Below are 16,988 nucleotides of genomic sequence, written 5' to 3'. Positions count from 1 at the left end.
ACATTTTATTCAGGGTGGTACATGACTTGTTAAATGAGTGTTTCTGTGTTTCACATCTATTGAGAAAAAATGGAGTTTGCCCAGAGACACAACTTCCCCAAATAATCTAGCACGTCCGAATTATTCGTCAGCGACTGTAACCCTGTACTATACTTTGTGCAGCGTCCGACAAGTGAGGAGCTGAAGCTGATCCAGGACCACCTAGCTGTGAAGCCCGACGTTCCGTTAGACAAGCCAGAGCGCTTCTTGCTTGATCTGTCTCGCATTCCGGAGTACGCCGACCGTGTCGGATGCATCATGTTCCAGTCGACCTACACTGAGGCCATCAGCACCGTGGAGAACAAGCTGAACAACCTCAAGATGACATGCCAGGTGAGGTGCCGGACAGGGCCCGTGTTTTGTGCTAAGTCCGGGAGTATAACGACGGTGTGTTGAAATGTATTTACTGTCAAATACAGAAATGGAATTTGCTCCTTCGGCAGTTGATTAGCTTGCATCCCATGTTACCAGTAAAGTAGCACTAAGAGTTTGTATGAAAACATGTTTGGCAAAATCCTGTGGGAGGCCATGTTGTGCTAGTTGGTGCTTACACTAAAGGGGCCACGACATGGTCGACCAACTATTATCAATTTATTATTGTAATGGAGAGTAGAGGGGGCCAGCATACTTGTACGAACGAAAAAAACTGGGCTCTCGGAGCACTTTTTAAACCGTAAATAATTCAATTTAATATCGCTGCCTCTGAGCTCCTCCCACCTACAGATACTGTTATTTTGGTAGGTCATGTGCGAGGTTGAGAAGTTCTGAGCCAACGTTGTATTGTCTGCTCCTGAAATGGTCCAAAACCACAATGGATGTCATGCATACTCTGGCCCGCAGTGGTACCGCAAGGGCATCACCATTGCATCGTGCTCACATTCTTTCACTTGCGCAACAAAGTATGCACACGCCAGCGAATTTCATCATGAACCATCTCGGGCTGACTGTTGAGATGCACACGTGAAAATGAAACCACGCGTATACATGGACCACGTAGAACAGACTTCATTTCGTCGCCTGTCAGTGTTTCCAGACTGCTGTACAGTTCAACTCTGAGAAAAAAAAAATCTAATTTTCTGCTGTACTGAATGCACTGAAATTTTGCAAACTTGCTGGAATGAGTGCAGTTAAACATGCAATGCATAATTTGAGCTCTAAAGTTCGGTGTCATGGCCCCTTGAACGACGGTGCAGCCATGTGTCTGTGTTTTCTGTTATGGTTGTGTCGTTGCACTGCATTATGGCCTTCAGTAAAATTTGTTTCACATGGACATTGTTCAGATATGTCATTCACTTCCTCAATACACAGAACTGTTGTGAAAGTACTTAAAATGGAAGTGTTTATAAACTGAGTGCTTTAAAATATATGTGAAGGAAGTAGTCAAATTCATCAGCCAAATTAATGTCCACTGCAGGATGAAGGCCTCTCCCAGTGATCTCCAATTACCCCTTTCTTGTGCTAGTTTATTCAAAGTTGGGCCTGCAGATTTTGTGATTTCATCACCCCATCTAATTCTCTGCCGTCCTTGACTGCGCTTACCTTCCCTTGGCAGCCATTCTGTAACTCTAATTGACGACTGGTTATCTGCCCTATGCATTACATGACCTACCGAGCTCCATTTCTTTCTCTTAGTGTTGACTAGGATATCGACTGTTTGTTCTTTGATCCACGGTGCTGTCTTCCTGCCTCTTAACACTACGCCTGTCCTTCTCAGTGTCAATCAGAGGAAGTAGTCGAAAACATAATTTGCCTATAGACAACCTGTGGGCTCTAATAGATAACTTAGTGTAACCTTTCTGGGTAGTGTCCAAATTTTCTTGGGCACTGCAGAGCCTGAACTTAAGAGTGAGAGAGTGACACTTCAAGAATTATGCTTCTATTTGTGGGTTGGCAGGTAGTTAGATATGGTTTGAAAATTCTCTTCAGCATCCCCTTAATTGATATTGATTCTAGCATTACAGGGACAGATGCAGTTTGCAGAGATGTATGCCATCTGCATAAATTAAAATGCAAACAGAAAATAACTGATCGGAATGTCTGTTATGTCATCATAGAAGTGCGATGTGTAATCACTCTGTATCCAGTTTCCAGGCATGGAGCATAGTCCCAAGTGTACGTTTTGGAGTCCGAATTAAGCTACTGTTACAAGCGCAGGTAAACCTGGAAACGAAATAAGGCATTGAAGTAGTTTCGCAATTAGTCACGTTTGATTTTATGTTAATAGTACACTGACCCAAGCCATCCTTCTTTCTCTGCTGCAGGCATTATTACACAGCAAGGAGGTGCGCACTATCCTGGGGCTTATATTGGCTCTAGGCAACTACATGAACGGAGGTAAGGTGCCTACGCCTTTTGATACTGACTGAATCCTTTTTATTGAGAAATCGCATGGAATAGATACAAAACTGCCTGGACTGATAGCTTAGATTGGCTAGTGGCTGGTCCATTGAAGATTACTGTCGGAACTTGTTACAAGAAAGATGCATCTGACACAAATATATCTGTGATATTCAATGTTTGTTATAAGCATGTACAGTTGAGCTACATTCAAGCCGGCTTATAACGAACCTAAGCATCACACAGTGCCCGTTCGTTATATCCCACTGTTCATAACAAATGGACCTCTCTGAGAGAAAAAAAAAAAAAAAAGAAACTTGAAGTCACGATCCGGTACACATTGTTTATTAGAAAAAAAAAAGTTGGTGATAGTCCTTTACTTCTGCACTGCATAAGCAAGACTCAGTGACGGTGCTCATAAGTTTACTTGATGCGAAAACAAGTGTCCGTGATGTAGACAGCCTGCCAAGCTGGAAGCACATGGTGTGTTCTTTGGCAGCAAAAACATGACACGTGGCAAACCTCTGCTCCCTTGTGGTGTCAAAAGCACCTGCACAGTAAATGCTGTGACAGGTCTGCGCTGCATTTAGAAACATGTGCTTTCGTTTAAAGCTGCAAAGCCCACACCACCACTTCCCTTAGATGTCTTAGATGGATAGAAGGGGGACATTTGCGGAAGCACATCAGAATGCCGCAACACGCAGCAATTGTTTTTTTTTTTTTTCACACCACGACAGAAACCAACGACAATGCAATTTCCCCGGCACGTGTCCTGCCACTGTGGAGAAAGGTAGCCTGTTTGAAAGAGGGCTAGGGCGAACAGCCAGAGTTATTTTGCAGAAGATCGTATGCAGAAGATCGTATGCAGAAGATCGTATGCAGAAGATCGTATGCAGAAGATCGTATGCAGAAGATCGTATGCAGAAGATCGTATGCAGAAGATCGTATGCAGAAGATGGCATGCAGAAGATGGCATGCAGAAGATGGCATGCAGAAGATGGCATGCAGATGATGTGCAGATGATGTGCAGAAATTGGCCACTCCGCACATTCGCTGAGGAACTAATGCTTCTCTTCACTATCTGCTGGGCTCCTACAGCAGAGTCATTGGGGAGAGCCCTGCTTAGGTTGGTCTTTATCCCTAGATTTCGTACAGTTGTTACTAACAAAAAATCAAGCTCCTCAGATCTTCCCATTTTTCTAGCTTACTGCATAGCAAGGTGCTGGCATTTGGCAGCCTTGATACCAGAGGTGACCAACAAGGGTTTATTGGCAAGTAGCCTGCTCCTAAGACACCTGCATTTAAAAGAATGTTGCACATCTGCTGCCGTGGCCTTGAGCGACGCTGTGGCCTTGAGCGACACTGGCTCACACTCCCAGGGCTAGCACTAGTACACATGCATAAATACCCCAAAAAGTGGATGGGTGGGACGGTGGCCGGGATAGTCTAATTGGCAAGGCAACCCGCCGTGGTGGCTCAACGGCTATGTTGTTGCGCTGCCAAACAGGAAGTCGCGGTATCAGATTCCGGCTGGTGCTGCTGCATTTTGGGGGGGGGGGGGGGGGGTAAAATGGAAAAATGCCTGTATGCTGTGCATTGGGTGTACGTTAATTATCCCCAGGTGGTCAAAATTGTTCCAGAGCACCCCCCACTACGGCGTGCCTCATAATCAGATTTATGGCATGTAAAACCCCAGAACTCGATTAAATTGGTAAGGCACCGTATGTGAAATGTAGATGAGGGTTCAGCTCCCACCTGTGGCAAGTTATCCTTTTGTCCGCATTCATTTCTTCTTTGCCTTTTTCTTTGTGTATTTAAATTAGGCATAACTAAAGTATCCTATGCTTTCTTTTTCTGTCTGTTTTTGTCGTGAAGTTGTAAATAACAAAAAAGGTCGAGCCCCTCCAATCCCATTTTTCTCAGGGACTTCAATAAACGTTATCTGTTATGTTCTTCAGTAACAAAATATAATTGAGTGTTCCTAAGGAGGCATCCAAATTTATATATTTTCTGGAAAGTGCTGCAAATTTTAAAGAAAAATGTTTTGCACCTGTAGCACTATTTAACAGCAATGATGTAGAGCAAAGCATCAAAATTCTCTTCGTACCTGGCAGTGCACATCTTAAAATACCAATGTTTTTCATTATTCTCTGAACAAGAGTTACTTGTGAGATTGCTTTTGTAAGCAGAGGGTTATCAACACAATGTTCAAGGATTGTATCTTGTTGAAACTGGTATTGTGTCAGATTGTATTTTGTCGGAATATGCAAAAGTTTTATTTCCACATTTAGACATCATGGCAGGAAGGGCTGTTTTCGAGCAGAAGCACACTTTTCGAGCGGAAGCACACTTTTGACTGCTTTGAATAGCATATGTTCTCAAATTGAATACAAGTCAAATAAGCAAAGACTATTTGTTTAAATTAAAAGTATTGAATGTTCTCACACCTCTACCTGTAAGAGATTGCCTAATTTCATTTGTTACGGCACAATATGCAAATGCACGAGGCTTCCAACAGTGGAACATATGCATCGCAGGGAATAGGAGTCGTGGACAAGCTGATGGCTTTGGCCTCGAGATATTGGCCAAGTTGAAGGATGTCAAGAGCAAGGTTGGTCGATTGCACGCACCAATTCGTAGGTGCAACCCCACTGGAGGTCAGACTAACATTTCTTTTTGTTTTCATCTTCTAGGACAACTCTTTGACTCTTCTTCACTACATTGTCAGAGTCTATATAAGCAAGTTCCAAGAGGTAAGGACTTCGAAACTTACTCTAGCACTAAACTGTTCATAACCATCTCCTCTATTCTTGCAGCTGCTTCCAGAGAAGCCTTGTGCCGTTAATGTTAAGTACAGTGCCGAATGCACTCACACGTGTTTTTCTTGTGTGCCGTGTTCGCAGTGTGTTCGCTAATACGGGGACATTTATTTGTGCCACTAGTTAGGTTTGCGATTACCATTAGTTTAGTGTACCGTTGGTGAGCACATCTGTATTAACTTGCAAGATGTGCCTAAATGTGCATGTTCTATGAAGGACGTATCCAAAGTTTCTGTATGTATTTGCATGCTTGCATTCATATGCAAATGTGTGCAGTTCAGAACCTTTAACAGAAACTTGCAGGTGTATTACTGTTTCAGCTGTTTTGTAATTTTAGTTGAATTTTGAAAAATAACTTGCTAGGGTGTCATATAATTATCGGGTTGAACTAATCGTAAATGACACGATTGCCTCATGATTGAAATTGAAAGTGGCTGAACACGTGCAGCTTACGTAGTGGAGACTTTGTGCACTGTTTTCTGAAATCTAGTGGAAGCTGCTTCTCCTAGACTGTGATTTAATGGCAACGAGTATGAGAAACCAGTAAACTGTGTCTGAAAATGCTAGCTGCAATGGGATTTGTTAGAGAGGCGAGTTAAGAAGAAACATTAGCTTGGGGTGAACTCCAATTTTTATTTGAATACATGTGAAAGGCAGAAATGGTTGCATTATTCAATTGCTGAACCGATTTGAGTGAGATTTGCTGCATTTGATTGAAAAAGCTGCATTGTACCGACAGAGTTCAGACCTCGTTACTCGTGCTTTCCGGGTTTGTATTTGTCCGACTGTTATGAGTGTTGCGGACAACTCGACTTGTCCTTTGCTTTGTTTTGATTGGGTGTCTGTGTCATACAAGTGAAGCAATAGTCGTGCAAAATGAATGTCTCTGCGGGAAAAATAATTTTTTTTTCTTTTCATTGCACTGCGTTCTTGTTGCTGCAGGACGTTTCCCAGGAGAAGGCAAAATTTCCGCTACCTGAGCCGACCGACATGGAGCGAGCTGGACTCGTCAATTTCGATGACATCAGGGCGGATCTCAAGAAGCTTGACGCTCAGATCAAGAGTGAGTGTTGCATTTCCAACCTTGTCGACAAGGGTTAGGCTGTTGTGGTGTTCACTTCCTACACTCTTAAAAAAGTTTACACCCTTTGGGGCTTCTCTTGTCCCACAACTATAAATGTCAGATGTCTTGCTCACCTTTCCCTTCTTTAACTTGGTACTTCTCAGCCATGAATGGCCCTGTAGGCGTGCGCCTTAACCCTTAGTTTTCTTTTTCTTTTTTGTAAAGGAAAACAAGTCTGTGCGTGGTTCTCTTTAGGAGGGGTGTTTTGCGTCCATGCAAGTGTATGTCAATTGTCACTGTTTAGGTTGCGAGTCCAAGGTGCAGAAGGTGCTGGCAAACTCGGACGGCGAGCACCAGGAGCCCTTTCGGGAGCAGATGACCAAGTTTTTGCAGAAGGCAAGCCAGGAACAGAAGGAGCAGGAGGAGAACCTTGAGGAGTGCAGGCTTAAGTGAGTGGCTGCCGGCAGCTGGGTGTCTCTCGGCTAGTGCTTAGTAGTGAGCCCCAGCATTGGTCCAATGTTGTGCCAGTATAGAACCAACATAAGCCCAATAAAGCTTGTTGCATTGGATGTACTACAGTCGAAACCCCGCGATAAGGAAAACCCAAGACAACGAAATTCTCGCCACAATGAAATATCATCGTATCCCCGACGAACACCCATAGGATTCGGTACATTTCGTGTGTCGACAACGAAACGTCACTGAACTGCAATGCTGCACCAATGAAATTTGTCGGAACCTGTGTAACGCTAACAGAGCACAAAAAGTGCTCGAATGCATTTTCTATCCACTTAAATTGCATGAAACACTGTCGCACTGCATGCGCATTTTGCAAATAAAGCATTTGGTTGTTAGTCAGTGCTCTCTCCCGTGTCTCCTTTCTTTGTCCTGTGTTGGGCTGTTCAAAATTCTACTGTTTGACAAGGTGTGCCAACCAGCCAAAATGAGCATGTTGTTACTGTTTGTTTAACGTCAAGACCCTGTATACTCACTGAAAAAAAAAAAAGAACTTTGTAAAATTAAACTGAGAGCATCGAACCGCGCATGTAACCATTGGCTCGTATGATCATTATCGGATCATGCCCTGATGTGTGTATTTTGATAGCGTGTGTTGCCGACTCCCATTCAAGCTGTCTGCTGCTGCTTGTTTTCAGATTCCTAGAGACCAAGGACTACTTCAGCTTGCAGCCCAAGTCCAAGAATGAGTCTGAGTGGCCGAAGGAGTTCTTCACTCCGTGGGTGCCTTTCTGCAATGACTTCAAGAACATTTGGAAGAAGGAGGTCCAGCGCAAGATCAAGCTCGAGTAAGCTGTGCTCGTGAAGTCTCAGGATGCCACTGACCAGTTTAAGTTCGAAATAAGTGAAGAGTAAGCTTCAAATGTTCTAAACTTCACTTTATATAAGGAACCAGTGACTGTGCAAAGGCGCTACGGTAAATAGTGTGCAACTAAAATGTGTCGATGTTGTCAGTAGGGAAGGTCGTAAAAATTGTACGCTGTTTCTAACCACGACAGATAGGCACCTGCATCATCACTTGTTATAGCCTAATGTGCCAACACAGTAGCTTAATAGCAATGGCGTTGCAACGTCGAAGAACCACAGGTGATCAAAATTAATCCGTAGTCTCCCACTACAGCCTGCATCATAATGACATTGTAGCTTTGGCACATAGAACTCCAGAACCTGATTAATTTAAATTTTGTTTTGTTTCTCCAGCTTTGAGGCAGCTAGGAAGAAGGTGAAGGACCTGCAGGAAGCCAAGAAATCCAGCGTGATGTCCGAGGTGGTGAAAGTCAGAAATAACAAGCCGTCTGGCCTGGTGAGTTGTTTGTGCCTGGTGATCCTAATCATAGGGTAACCTTAGGTTAATTAGGTTAGGTTAACTAAAAGAAAGTATCAGTTCGAGCTAGACTGAGAGATTGGTCTTCGGTAACAACAAATTCGTCATTCATAGCAAGGGCAGCACTGTTGTTGGCGAGAAAATGACAAAAACGGAAAGTTGGAGTGGCACCACCTGTTGTAGACTACGGTACCTCTTGTGTGATGTCGGCACTGGCCAATTCACAGAAAGAAGCATAGAGGGAACTCGTGAGGATTATGTCAACTCGTCCGTCGTGGTGCCGTCTATTTGAATTGAGGAGCAGCAGCTGGGACCTTCGGCGGACAATTTTCTATACAACGAAGTGATTGATTGGCACACAGAGAAAGATATAGACTTGTAGCTGAATAACTTGGCAATGTAACTTGTCTAATATTTTCCTTTAGTGTCCCTTTAAGATGAAGGTTTAAGAAGCCAACTCTGATTTCCCTATTCAAAATGCATATGCAACGCAGAAATGCTCAAATCAGGCAACTGCTGTAAAAAAAAAAAAAAAAAAATTCGAATGAAATTTTTTGTATTTTGGACAAATTTTACAAAAGTTTACAGATCTGTAACTCTGCACCACAGAGACATCGCAGTTTGGTAAATTGCACTTCAATACATTTGAAGCGGACAAATGTTATGTGCAATTGCTAAAATGTTTACAACAATTCTGCAAAAGTCCGACGCATTAATTAGTGGCATATTTCAGGGCAGTGCATAATGCTGAAGATGTCGTAATATGTACAGTTCACAAAATTGGGACATCGTTTTCTTTTGTCGCGTTACGGAATTGTAGACTTAAACTGCTCTTGAAAAAAAAAAATAGGTAAAGCCTTTTTCCTAGAAGCAATATTTTGCTGGAACTCAATGCGTGGTGACATACCTCACTCTCGAGCAATGTTAGGGCACTTAAGAATTCCATTCTTCTATTGCACACTTCACTGTTTGTTGTAATTTGCATCAAATATACGTTCCCTCTTGTTGTGTAATGCATGGAAGCAAATTCGAAGCAGTTAACAATCATTTATTTTTCGATTCTTTCCTACTGCCTCAGTGTTTGCATTACATAATTTATTGACACCTGTAAGCATCTCCCGCTATATATAATACTGCGCTGTTTTTTTGTTTGTGGACTTTTTAATCCACTCCTGCTTGGCCCAAGCTTGGCCTGCAGTATGAATAAATATATGAATACTAATGACATTGTGTGCTAGTTATTTGGCAGAATTACAAGGTAGTGTAACCTTTGTTACACGAGTCGGCTTAGTCGTGGGCAGTTAGGAGGTTAAGCAGTCAAATGTCATTTTGCGAGCTTGACCCTTTGTTTTGCATTTTGCTCTCTCTCCGTACAGAAAGCGAAAATGACGAAAAGGATGCAGCAGCTTGGACAGAGCTTTCCTGCGTCTGGAGCACCTTAAGAAAAAAATCTTTGCGAGAATAGATCTGACTTTTGCAGCCTGCGGTGCGCAAAAGCAAACATACAAGTATACATATATATATACATATATATAAATAGTGTGACATAATATTTTTAACGAGATATTAATGATGTTAAGCGCGCACAGTTGTTGTTGTTGCATGTAAGAGGTACATCAGGTAACTTTCATGGTGGATCTGTCTGTCGGTCAACTGTTGCAAAGCTGCGTTAAATTGTGAATCTCAAGTTGTCGAACGCGTTTGCTATCTGCGACAGTGCCAGGGCACTTGTTTTTTTCTTTTTATTTATTTTTTTGCATACGTGATGAGCACTTACTTGTGCAATAAACGAGGGCTGGATTGTGCAAGGATCTATTTCCTTCGATTCTATTAATTCATCACTGGTCACAGCAAGTGGCCAGTAATGGCAATATCGAACACTTGGTTTCACCAGCCAGTGACAAAGGACAAAAAAAAAAAAAAGGAAAGTGAAAAGAATCCTTGCATAATACAGTCCGTCATTAGGATATGGCACGGTCTCGACGATGCAGGACTGCAGGTGTCTTGGAGGTATAAAGCTGACAAAGCAGGTGCAAGAAACGAAAAAAATATTTTGCAATTTTTTTGAGTTCTCGACAAGTGGCATTCGGATGGCTGGCCACAGCTGGTTGTGAGTAGTGATTTTTATCGTAAACTTATAGATCGATTAAAAAAAATGAAACTGCCACTTTACAGAGCATTTTAGTGCTGTTACCAACTCGATACAGATCATTTTAGTGATGCTATCAACTTACAAGTCTCCCACAACAATGTTACCAAAGTAATATGAAATCGGTATACACTGTGCCTATACAGTGAAATCTCGTTACTACGAATTTCATATTAACAATCTTTTCATTGCGAAAATTTGAAAAGTACTTAGCCATAAGCCTATTGTTTTACGTAAATATATTTCACTACAACGAAATGAAAAACCGAATATTTCGAAATAACGAGGGACAATTCATGCTTTGTCTGTATTAGTAGCACCTCAAATAACGAATTCATCACCCGAAATATTATGCATAATTGAAACTTATGAAGCCGTGAAAAACCTGCCACAGTGGCTTAGCGGCTATGGTGTTGCGCTGCTAAGCAGTGAGGTCGTGGGATCAAATCTCGGCCATGGCGGCTGCGTTTTGATGGAGGCGAAATGCAGAAACGCCCATGTCCCGTGCATTGGGGCCATGGTAAAGATCCCCTGGTGGTCAAAATTAATTCGGAATCCTCCGCTACGGCGTGCCTCATAATCAAATGGTGGTTTTGGCATGAAAACCCCAGAATTCAATTCGATTCAAGCCCTGAAAAATTTAAGTGGGCCATCATCATAAACAGACGGTGGCTGGGATTATAAGTCCGCGCCATCCCTATCGCCATTGCTCGCAGTAATGGTGGCCCACTGAAATAGAAACTACTCAAATTGGCACCATCAGCACTGCAATGATTGCATATTTGCACCCAGTAGATCGTTCACAATCCAAGCAGCCACCAGTGTAAGACTGGTTTGCCTTAAAGTACGAGATCGCGGAATCAAATCCCGTCCTCGATGGCCAGCATTGCGATGGGGGCGAAATGCAAGAGCGCCCGTGCGCGCCGAGGCATGTTACAAAACCTCAAGCAGGTCAAAATTAATCCACAGATCCTCACTATGGCTTAGTTCATAATCGGATCCTGATTTTGGGACGTACCACATTACACAATCGAATTTTTAAAGTCTGGTTTGCCTGAAGCACCACCTAAACCCAAGAATGATCAGCAAATCGGCGTAGGACACAATGAAAGCGATAAAATTTGTGGATGTTTTAGGGCTTCAGTAACACTTGGCAATGCTCTGCCAGTGGCGCACCATGTACAAATCTCAAATATGCAAATGATGTAAGGGCCCACTGTGTTACTTTAGAAACTGTTCTAACCTATATAAGTAGATTCTATCCTCGCAGGGTTTGGGTACGGGCTAGTTGGTATTCCATTTGCAAACTTGACTTTGCAAAGTGCACCATTGCAGAGTATTTCCACACTTGCCAGTAGCCACGTGGTTCGCATGTGCGAGAACCTGTGCTCTTACGGCATAAGAGAGCTTACATGCTAAGCGATTGCACAACGGCTCCAGGCGCATTATTTTGTTGATCTGAGGAATACATTGCTGCATGTTGAAGAATCGCTGTGCTGGGAATGCTGTTGCCCTGGAGCATCGCGCTTAATCTTGCAGAATGCAGCATTGTGGAACATGCTGAGAACTGTGATATGTATTCTCAATGTTGGCAGCTATCGGTACGATGCGCAAACTTATGGCCGGGTACACGCTCGCATACTGTTAACAGATCTGAGGTCTTTACCAACGTTGCATGCACCAGGTGACCTCTTCACATAAGCGCGCATTCTCATGCCTGTCACTGGCGTAAATGTACTATTTGTGGATGTAAAGCTTCGGCAGATATATGCGATTCCTCCTGTTGAAATTCATTTTTAATGCCAGTTACATGTTTTCGATACGATATTTCAAAATAAGAATGAATTTCAGTAATCCTGTGATATTCGTTATGTCGAGATTTCACTGTATAAATTCCTTTAAAACATACTATGGAGAATGTATGAAACGATTGCACTGCATGTGGAAACGTATCAGTTTGAAATGCAAATTTACTTTGGGATTGCATTTGTGCACTGCGGAGAGTGTGATATGCTGCGGCGAGAATTTGTTGTGGCCAAATGTTTAACAGCACCACAGAACTGTACATTTCCTAAAATACATCCTGGGACGCTAGCTGGGTAACTTGCGTTAGTGATTGTTTTGCAGGAATAACTACAGCTTGCTTTTACAAAAGCATTTAGATGGGTATATTAACCTGTTTTTACGGTTTCATTCAATGGAGCGCCCAGTGTAGCTAGTACATAAGGTGGCAGAACCATTTGTTCATTGATACTGGTAAGAACTGTACACCCTAGCTTTAGGGCATAATTTTGTCCCGCAACAGTAATCGTCAACGATATTGTATGCATTTCCTATCTTGAACACTGCACAATAAGTACATTTTTTGCTGAAACACAAAATCTTTGCCAAACTATACATGTTGTAAACTGCCTATTCTACCGAGATCCAAGAAAAAAAGGATTAGCTATGAAATTGCTGTATTTAGTCGATTATAAGTTGGATTTTTCACAGAATCCTTAGCCTCTAAGTCGCCCTACCTGCCTTATGCACGAGGCTGATAGATTCAGTTACTGTCTTGATATGGCAGCAGCAGTGACACGTTTACGGTGATCCAGATATTAGACGGCAGCGCTAATTGTAGCAATTAATAAACCTTGGCAAGGGATGCAGTACTGTATTTTAATGCGTATAACCTGCAGTGAGAATTTCAAAAATTTATATTAAAGGCAGGGTAGGGTGTAGGCTGTGTATAAATTTTGCATTGAGGTGCGACTTCACGGCAGCACAAATTTTGCCTTGAGGTGGCTTCACGGTAGCGCAGTGCGCACTGCGGTAAAGCCACACCATAAGGCGAAATTCATGCTGCCGTAATGTCGTACCTCATGGTTAAATTCGCATATAACCCGTACCGATTATTTGGAGGCTTCCAATTATTCGTTATTCGTTATTTCGGGCCAAATGTGGACAATCCGACGGCTACTCTATATTGCGTTATATTAGTGTGCATACATAAAATTAATTTTTCTCAGGTTCCCCCAACTGGCATCAGTCGTCTTATAATTGTGACCACCTTATAACAGAATAAATACGGCACTTTGATAGTCAGTTTCGATCGCTAAATGGTCTCTCTCGAGCCTGAAGAATCCACCGTTTGGTGAAATAGCGTGGGCATATATGCACAGACGGCTGAATCTCACATGCACAAAGTGACTGTCTGTCATGCTTGTTCAGACTAATGCTTTAAAAGTAACAAAATCTCTGCTGTGTTCTTTAGCCTTCAGGACAATGTCGTGTCATATTAGAAATGTATTTGACAGGTGTTTTTTGTTGTCGGTGATGATCTGTTATTCTCAAACATACAGTAAGCCCTTGTTATAAGGAAATCGCTTTATTCAAAATAGTGCTCTATTCAAAGTTTTTAGTGTTCTTGCATTAGTATGACTTCCCTTTAGAGAAATAGTGCTTATAATGAAATCAATTGTCTTGGTGGCTTCGTTACAAGGTTTTACTGTAGTAGTAGTAGTACCCGTGTCTACCTTGGTGGCAACAAGATAAGTCATTGATACTCTATGGTGCCACATGCATCTGGCTTCAAGTTGTAGCCAAAGTTTTTGCCATTTGAATACTTCGTCTCAGGGTGATGAATATAAGTATTTATTTTGACAAAGGCTCCCAGGAAGACAAGGACAGCAGAAAGTTTTGTATTCTAGCATGCTCGGACACTTTGCCTTTCAGTAACGTGAATCCCTACTAACTTGCTCAACTTGCAGTCTCTTAGACTTTGCTTTTAGCTCTTCACACATGATTGCAAAAAGTTGGTTAGGCTGTTTTTTAATTTTTTCTGCAAGATGGCATTGGGCTTGCCCAGATTTGGCAGGCGTATCAGCTGTTTGCCATGCATGACTCTGAGCACTACGACTTGCACCGATTAGGTCGTCGTTTTTTTCAGGAACAATGTGCTAGAATGTGCAGCTCTTACCTAAACTTTGTCATCGCTATCATATTTATTTAGAAGGGAGTAGCAGTGTGCCTGGATCTGCAGTTCTAACCAAACTTCGTCTTCACTATCATATCTATCCAGAGGCAAATAGCATAGGTGAGTGCAGTTAACGACGTGCATTTTTTTTTTAACAACTGTGTTGGTCGGTGAGCATATGTGATGTTTTCAGTGCTTTGTACTGATCAAATTGCCTGCTAGATCGGGTGTACGGCAAGCTCGCAGGTTTACATGGGCATGAAATGCTTTTAACCATTGCTGCTAGCTTTTGTCTTAGATAGGCACGCTGGCGGATGATTACGCTTTGCGGCACAGTGTATACAATTATGCTAACTTCATGCCAAGGTAGCACCTGATAATTGGAACTAGCAAAACCAGCAACTAGTAAAAAGAGTGCTTCTTTTTTTTTTTGGCTACATCTTAGACCACTGCTTACTAGACTTGTTCAACATTGGTTATCATGGGTCGTTTGTTAGACGAAAGAAAAAATGCTGAAATAAGATGTGGTTTCTGACAGCGCCATTATGTCACCATGAAAGGTTGTTATTTTCTTTTTCTTTTTTTTTCTGCTCGATAATGAAATACATCAGATAAACCTCTGAACTGGCTGGGTGTCTCCAACTGCATGTTAAAAAGTTTATCCTTGCTTCTGTAGCTGAAGTAGTGTTTTGAGTTCATGCGTGGAGTTGCATATTTGTGGATATTTTTTTTTCTTTTCACTGCTTTGATTTTTGCTTGTTTTAACAGCGCTAACGTACCCAAAAACATCTCATAGAACAAAATTTTCAGCGCACACAAACAATTTGTAGGTCTGAAGGGGTTAAATCGATTGGGCCATGTTGGTAGTTTTTGTTTCCTGAGAACCTTTCCAGGTGTGTGCGAAATACATCTAGCTGGAAGAGCTTCTGTTGTATGTTTCAGGTTGTCATTCTAAAAGAGATCAAATGGAACCCACAAATGAAAAAGCGTCACTTTAACATTATTTATATATATAGACAACAGACTGATTCTACTGTGGCTTTATGTACTTTGGCTTGGTTTATTTCTATGTGACTTCGTCGCTTGCGCAGCTTTGTTTCAAAAGCACCTTTAGCACACCTGCAAGAATACTCGCATTGCTATGACTGCAAGAGAGGTGTTACTAACGGCGATCAAGGTTATACTTTGTATAAATTATTTTTGTCTATAATTTGTATGTGCACCCTTACACTGTGATCCATTTATGTAATTCACATTTGTCCTTTAATGTTGCTGTGAGGAGTGGCAGATTATTGCCCACTTGTCGAAACGTATGACACATATCATTCGTGAGACATCTGTGAATTACACCTGCGAATTTTCTTTGTTTTGTACTAAAAACTTCCATTTGTTGATATTTTGGCTTTGAATTTGTGTACGTGGGGTCCTTCATTTTGGGGTGAAACCCATTTTCTGACAATATTTCGCACACACACTCAACAGGTTTTGGTGAGGGTTGGGGAGTCTGTTTGGACATTTGCAGTCGTTTCACAGCAATACAATGAAACCACTCTTTTGTTTATAAACAGGTGTCCCCTCTGGAAATGGGCTTTCAACCACCCTTAATACACACTTAATGGTGATCAAGTATGTTATACCTGACAAAGCAAGAGTGCTGATTGTGATTTTCTTTTGCGAGATGTTCTCCCATCTACCCCTCACCAAAAAAAACAAAAAAAACTTTGCTAAGTTTGCAGGAGAATAACTCCAATTTTAACCCTGATTGCAAACTACTGTAAATAAAGAAAAAAATGGCACCCAATTTTCTTACGTCCACGATGTAAAAAGAAATATGAAAAATCTAAAATGAAGGACCCTTAATCTAGTGCACTCGATATACGAATAACTTGTGCTGTTACGAGTGGTATGCTATTGTCGAGTGAATCTATTGCTTGTATGTAAAAGTTGTCTTGCAGCAGCTGTTAATACACTTGTAGATGTTGCGGTTGTATGGTACGGCTGCCTAATTCAGCAGATCGACGTGGTGTGGACTCTGCCAAAGATGGTCTACTCTGGACCTTTTTTATTTGTAAGTCTGTTCATTTTGGCTGGGGAATGTAGTGCACACTAGCAGCTTCTTTTTGTACAAGCTCCCTGGGTGATGAACACTTGTTTTTTTAGAGGCAGCACTTATTGACTTTGACAAGACGCACATTCCACTGTTTCCCCCCTTTTCTTTTATGCAGATAGTCCATTCCTTCGAGATGTATTTATTTTATTTATATTTATTTATATTTTAGAGACAAATAAAGCTCTTTACACGCTTCGTGTTGTGTTCAATCTGTTCCTTATTAGCCTAAATGTTCTGTGTGGAGTATGAGGTCGTGGGTTCAACTCCAGGCAACGACCTGTGCGTGCCTATAATAGAATGCAAAAACTCTTGCACACTGGAATTTCGGTGCATGTTGAAACGCCCCATTTATTACAATTAAAACAGTCTTCTCATACGGCAAACCTTGCAATGCAGTTTGCTGCTTCTGACCATTAAGACCCATCAATTACTAACGTACTCTTTTTTTAACCTGCACTTCACGCCCGCTCGTGCAGACGAGCTTACTGCAGGAGACCGTCTACGACGTCTCGTGCTGCACCAGTAGCCAAACGGAGCGAGTGCATGCGAACTGACGAAAAGCACCCGACTCCGCACTTCGCACGGCCTTGCTGGCTGCGTATGTGCTTGAGCACTTCGCAATGAAAACTGGTCGATTAGTTTCAGCAACAAATTTAGAGAACTCGATCTGCAG

General features: G+C 42.0%; 1 protein-coding gene across 3 annotated transcripts in view; it reads left to right on the top strand.

Moving 5' to 3' along the window:
• Window positions 1-16,510, top strand: part of LOC119457529 (formin-2-like) — a 44,026-nt gene extending 27,516 nt beyond the window's left edge. For 2 of the 3 annotated variants that reach the window (XM_049670152.1, XM_049670151.1), the window contains exons 13-21: window positions 163-372; window positions 2,301-2,373; window positions 4,914-4,987; window positions 5,070-5,129; window positions 6,138-6,258; window positions 6,563-6,707; window positions 7,413-7,562; window positions 7,975-8,077; window positions 9,475-16,510. In XM_049670152.1, the coding sequence (XP_049526109.1) occupies window positions 163-372; window positions 2,301-2,373; window positions 4,914-4,987; window positions 5,070-5,129; window positions 6,138-6,258; window positions 6,563-6,707; window positions 7,413-7,562; window positions 7,975-8,077; window positions 9,475-9,540 (1,002 nt within the window). In that variant the 3' untranslated portion in view covers window positions 9,541-16,510. Of the gene's footprint in view, window positions 1-162; window positions 373-2,300; window positions 2,374-3,113; window positions 3,216-4,913; window positions 4,988-5,069; window positions 5,130-6,137; window positions 6,259-6,562; window positions 6,708-7,412; window positions 7,563-7,974; window positions 8,078-9,474 lie in introns of those variants that run through there. The other variant, XM_049670153.1, reaches the window with a different exon arrangement.
• Window positions 16,511-16,988: the final 478 nt, after the last annotated feature.

The sequence above is a fragment of the Dermacentor silvarum genome, chromosome 7 (assembly GCF_013339745.2).
Source record: "Dermacentor silvarum isolate Dsil-2018 chromosome 7, BIME_Dsil_1.4, whole genome shotgun sequence".
In the NCBI taxonomy this organism is placed as follows: Eukaryota; Metazoa; Arthropoda; class Arachnida; order Ixodida; family Ixodidae; genus Dermacentor; species Dermacentor silvarum.
The sequence above is the reverse complement of the archived record's forward strand: the minus strand, read 5'-3'. Positions and strand labels throughout refer to the sequence as shown.